Here is a 5,904-nt window from a genome sequence, read left to right on the forward strand (position 1 = left end):
ACCAAGAGCCAAGATCATTTTGAAGAAGAACAAAATGGAGGGGCTCATCCTATTAGACAGTGAGACTTTGGGTTAAGGGAGTGTGGCTTTGGGATAAACAAACCAGTGCAACGGAATAGAGACTCCAAAACAAACCCACACACTACTAGAACCATGGCTTATACATTCTTCAATAAATACATGGTGTTCACATACACTTCAATAAAGTGGCTATCCATTAGATCCCTGTTCCACAGCATACACACAAATAAATTCCAGGTGGCTTAAAGATGTAAAAGGTAAAAGCAGGGGCCCCTGGGTGGCTCTGTTGATTAAGGGTCTGCCTTTGGCTCAAGTCATGATCCCTGGATTGAGCCCCACATTGTCGGGCTCCCGCTTAGCAGGGAGTCTGCTTCTCCCTCTCTGTGTGTGCCTCCCCACCTTCATGCTCTCTCTCTCTCTCTCTCTCTCTCACATTCTCCCTCTTTCTCAAGTAAATAAATTAAAAATCTTTAAAAACAATTTTTTAAAGAAAGTAACAGTAAAGCTTTAAAAGCAAACAACACTGTGTTTGCCTTGGTGGCTCAACTGGTTAAGTGTCTGACCCTTGATTTTGGTTCAGGTCATGATCTCAGTCTTGAGATCAAGCCCCACACTGGGGATAGAGCCTGTTGAAGATTCTCTCTCCCTCTGTACCCTCCCCCACTTGTTCTCTCTTTCTCTCTCTCTCTCTCTCTCTAAATAATAAAATAGGGGTGCCTGGGTGGCTCAGTCAGTTAAGCCACCGCCTCTTGGTTTTCGCTCAGGTCAAGATCTCAGGGTCATGGGATCGAACCCTGCATCAAACTCCACGCTCAGTGTGGAATCTGCTTCAGATTCTTTCTCCATCCCCCTCTGCCTCTCTCTGCATATGCTCACTCTGTCTCAAATAAATAAATAAAATATTTTTAAAATAATAATAATGGGGCACTTAGGTGGATCAGTCAGTTAAGCAGCTGCCTTCAACTCAGGTCATGATCCTGGGGTCCTGGGATCGAGCCCTACATTGGGCTCTCTGCTCAGCAGGGAGACTACTCCTTTTCCCTCTGCCTGCCACTCTGCCTTCCTGTGCTGTCAAATAAATAAATAAAATCTTTAAAAATAATAACAACTAATAAAAATAAAGCTTTTTTTAAAGATTTTATTTATTTACTCATGAGAGACACAGAGACAAGGCAGAGACATAGGCAGAGGGAGAAGCAGACTCCTTGCTCGAGCCCAATGTGGGACTTGATCCCAGGACTCCAGGATCACGCCCTGAGCCAAAGGCAGATGCTCAACCACTGAGCCACCCAGGCATCCCAAAAATAAAGCTATTGAAACAAACAATAACAACAATAAGATTATCTTTAGAAACTCAAAGCAGAGAAAGGATTTCTTTAAAATTGCGCAGAAAGAATCTTTTCCTAAAAGGAAAGATTGATAAGCTAGACCACATCGCTAATTTAAAAATTTGTGTAACAAAATATGTGTGCATACTGGAAAGGCTAGCTCTGACGCACTCACACTCTCTCTCCTCAAACTGTTCTCAAGCACATCCACCTCTATGAGGGTAGAGGTTCCCAGGTGGAGGACAGGTTGGGATAGATGTCCGATTGAGATGCCCATGACTTCTAGTTATGGGTCCCTCCTTCCTGGCATCAAGGAAACCAAATTGTTTCTGTTTTGTAAAGATTTATTCATGAGAGACACAGAACGAGAGGCAGAGACACAGGCAGAGCGAGGAGAAGCAGGCTCCATGCAGGGAACCGGATGAGGAACTTGATCCCCATTCCGGGGAATCCAGGATCACACCCTGAGGCAAAGGTAGATGCTCACCCGCTGAGCCACGCAGGCGCCCAGGAAACCAAATTGTTAATCAAAAGTTTAGTTATCAAAGATGCAATCAAAACAAACTATCAAGTACACCTAGCTTTTCCTTCCATTTGAGTTCCTCATCTGGCAGGCTCTCAACTCTGCCCCACAATGGGCGCTTTCCCATTCCGGGGCAGCTGGGTCTCACATTGCCCTGTTTATTCTTCTTGGCCCCTATCACAATCTGCCAGATTTGTTTAAATTATCTGTCTCTCCCACTAGATTCCAGGAGGCCAGTGACCCTGACTGCCAAGGGACATAATCAGGCAGTCCATGGGGCCAATCCACACTTTTTTTGTTTGCCTTGCATGGTGTTTTCCAAAATTTCAATTTACTGGCAATATTCAAAAATCAAGAGCTTTTACATAAAAATCCGAATGTCCAAGTTGTCTGGAAAAAAGATCTAGCACAATGGGCTGGAGGTGAGTGGCTGCCACCGCCTCTAGTCCTCACCCTGGCCCCCTCCACACCGCGTTGCATCACACTTGGCTGTCTGCACTCCTTTATCTTACCCGCCTGGTCCCTGGAGGCCTTTGGAGTCTAAATCCACTCAATTCACCCCCACAACTGAGAACATTTCAATTTACATATTGAAAGAGCAAGTAAGGTTGACTGTGGGAAGCCTCTACCCCACACAATTTGGAGGACACATAGACACTGTTCAGGTGCCTGAATTCTTCTTGGACCCCAGAACCAGCCTGGCTGTCCCTTGAATCCATGCTAAGGAGCTGGGCATTTCTCAGATTATATAAATGATATATTTAAAGTAGATGAATCTATTTTTAGATTAGATTTATCTAGGGATGCTTGGGCGGCTCAGCCGTTGAGCGGCTGCCTTCGGCTCAGGGCGTGGTCCTGGGGTCCTGGGGTCCCGCATTGAGCTCCCTGCGAGGAGCCTGCTTCTCCCCCTGCCTATGTCTCTGCCTCTCAGCCTCTCTTCGTGAATAAAGTCTTTAAAAAAAAAAAAAGATTAGATTCATCTAATAGTAAACTAAATAATGATCATATTTAGATCATTTAGATCATATTATTGTGTTGATTAAAAAAAAGCGCTGCCCTAAATCCATAAAGAGGAGCAGGTAACTGGGTATGAGATAGTGGGAATTTGTCACGTTTAGGAGGTTCAGCATCTAAATCCCACTGAAGAAGTGCCAATCTATTCCATGAAAACGCTCTCTTCCAAGCAGGTGGGGCTGCCACAGGGTTACGGAGGTGAAACGTGCCAGAGAACACACGACGCGAGGAGCTCCCTGAACCTCCGCCGGCTCCTGCGCGACCCTAACACCCTCCTCCCGCATTGCGCAGGCGCCTAGGCCGACCAGCCCTTCCCTCCCCCTTCCACCTCTCCCAGAATCGAGAGGACGTCCTCCCGCAGCCCAGAGCTCCTGCGCAAGCGCCGTCCCGCGTCCCCGCCCCCGGACCAATCGGAAACGGCGGCGCCGGGGCGCGTGGGCCACGACGTCGGGGGCGGGGCCGGGACGTGAGGGCAGCGCGCTGGCGTCACAGGGGCGGCTATATAAGTGAATACTGGCGCCGCCCCTCCGCCCCAGTCACTGAGCCGCCGCCGAGGACTCAGCAGCCTCCCCCTCGAGCCCCCTCGCTTCCCGACGCTCCGTCCCCCCCGCCCGCCTTCTCCCGCCGCCGCCTTCCGCAGGCCGTTTCCACCGAGGAAAAGGAATCGTATCGTATGTCCGCTATCCAGAACCTCCACTCTTTCGGTGAGCTGCGGAAGGGTCCCGCGGGGAGAAAGGCCTGGGTGGGGCGGCCAAGTGCCCTGGACCCGGAGACGCGGCCCGGGAACCTGCCAGGTGTCCCCGGCTTCCGTGAACTTAGGTGGAGGGGGGAGGTACCCGGGCTCGCACGAAGCGGGGCTCCCCCCGGGCCCCGGGATCGGCCTTTAAAGCGCGACCGGAAGGAGCGGGCCAGGGAGGCAGCCCTTGGGCGGGCCTGGCGTCTCGGGTGGCGCATTTACTAATGGCTCCCGGGCCGCCTTGGGCCACACCCGCCCCCTCCCGCCAGCCGTGCGTCACGTCCGTTACGTCACCGCCGTTGTCGCGGAGCCGGGAGTGAGAGGCGGCGCCAGCCCTAAGTGACAAACGCTCTTGCCAATGGGGTGGGAAGCTTGGCCCCGCCTTGGAGCTCGGGTTCCGGCCTGTTGCATCAGCCGGGTGGGGCGCTGCCTGCTAGCCCAGGCTCCCCCAGCACGTGATCGCCTTCCGAGGGCGGACCTGGGGCAGGAGGCCCAGGCTTTCCCGGGCGCTGGGGAAGCTTGCCGTCCCGGACTGACCCGTTCGTGGACAGCCAGCAAGGACAGATCTGACGTTGATCTAAGCCCTGACGGTTTCAGTATTTGTCTCCGCGCGCGCTGGAAGATCCATGGGGGAGGCGGGGGCGGGCAGTGGCGCCGGAGCCCCAGTACCCGTAACCGAACTTGATCTTTCTTCCCAGACCCCTTTGCTGATGCAAGTAAGGGTGATGATCTGCTTCCTGCTGGCACTGAGGATTATATCCATATAAGAATTCAACAGAGAAACGGCAGGAAGACCCTTACTACTGTCCAAGGGATCGCTGATGATTACGATAAAAAGAAACTAGTGAAGGCGTTTAAGAAGGTAGGCCTTAAATGAAATTGTAGGAAAAAATTACATTTAACCTGTTGGAATCGGGGGTGCTAACTTCTAATGCTTCTCATTTGGGATTATTAGTGCACTGGGGCTGTTGCTTGGCCTAATTTGTTTGTTTTGTTGGTGCTTGCAGAAATTTGCCTGCAATGGTACTGTAATTGAGCATCCAGAATATGGAGAAGTAATTCAGCTACAGGGTGACCAACGCAAGAACATATGCCAGTTCCTGGTAGAGGTGAGTTGAGTCACTTGTAATAATCTATTTGTGTGTCTGGCCTGGCTACTGTCAGATCCTGCCTAGTCCTTTCAAGCTCTTCTGGAGACACGGAGGCTTGTTTTGTAAGGCTAAGCAAAACAAATTGTCTGCCTTAAAAAACTTTACATGGATCTTTTTTCCTAAGACTTTTAATTTTTTTTAAGTGATCTCTACTTAATTGCAAGGTGTGGGGTTCAAACTCAACAACCCCAAGATGAAAATTTGCATGCTCTACCAACTGAGCCAGCCAGTGCCCTGTGCATGGATCTGCTTTAAAGATGCGATTTAAAATTGCACACAGATACTAAAACAGGACATGTGGCTGGCTGTCCCAAGTGCTAAAATCCTATTCTGTCATTGATCCCTAAGTGCATAGCCTGAGTTAGAACCACTGTGCTCATAGTGATTGAAATGTGTCTTGGCTGTTGGACTTGCCTTGCTCGGTGTAGAAGCAAGCCATCGAAGTTGCTGCCATGAGACATAGGAACTTGAACTCTCTTTACATCCCTGTTATAACTTTGTTCTTTTCTCTTTGCAGATTGGACTGGCTAAGGACGACCAGCTGAAGGTTCATGGGTTTTAAGTGCTTTTGGCTCACTGAAGCTTAAGTGAGGATTTCCTTGCAATGAGTAGAATTTCCCTTCTGTCCCTTGTCACAAGTTTAAAAACCTCACAGCTTGTATAATGTAACCATTTGGGGTCTGCTTTTAACTTGGACTAGTGTAACTCCTTCATGCAATAAACTGAAAAGAGCCATGCTGTCTAGTCTTGAAGTCCCTCATTTAAACAGAGGTCAAGCAATAGGCGCCTGGCAGTGTCCCGCCTGAAACCAAGCAGTCATGTGATGTTTCGGTCCAGCCCAGAGCCCCAAGATCACAGACGGCTATGTCTGGCCAGAAGCTCCTCCGTTCTCCCTCTTCAGAGTTCCCCACCCTAAGAGAATGTCACCTGAACAGCCCACGGTGAAGCTGAGAGGCCAGGATGGGGTAAGACAGCACCAGCAGCTGTGCTGCTACAGGGAGTCATTGGTAGGCAAAGAAAGATCCCTGGTGTCTCCAACGGACCAGGTGGGCAGAGCTTAGAGTGGCCACCTTCCCTATAGTGAGGTGTGATAGGACATCTGACTTGCCACCAAGGTCTTTTTGACCAGAC

General features: G+C 50.1%; 1 protein-coding gene across 1 annotated transcript; it reads left to right on the forward strand.

The window, feature by feature from the left end:
- The first annotated feature begins 3,418 nt into the window (after positions 1–3,418).
- Positions 3,419–5,508, forward strand: EIF1 (eukaryotic translation initiation factor 1). Its single transcript, XM_041727076.1, has 4 exons — positions 3,419–3,590; positions 4,321–4,484; positions 4,630–4,731; positions 5,291–5,508. The coding sequence occupies exons 1-4, from the start codon at positions 3,560–3,562 to the stop codon at positions 5,333–5,335; spliced, it is 342 nt and encodes a 113-aa protein (XP_041583010.1). The 5' UTR covers positions 3,419–3,559; the 3' UTR covers positions 5,336–5,508.
- Positions 5,509–5,904: the final 396 nt, after the last annotated feature.

The sequence above is a fragment of the Vulpes lagopus genome, chromosome 12, assembly GCF_018345385.1.
Source record: "Vulpes lagopus strain Blue_001 chromosome 12, ASM1834538v1, whole genome shotgun sequence".
Taxonomy (NCBI): Eukaryota; Metazoa; Chordata; class Mammalia; order Carnivora; family Canidae; genus Vulpes; species Vulpes lagopus.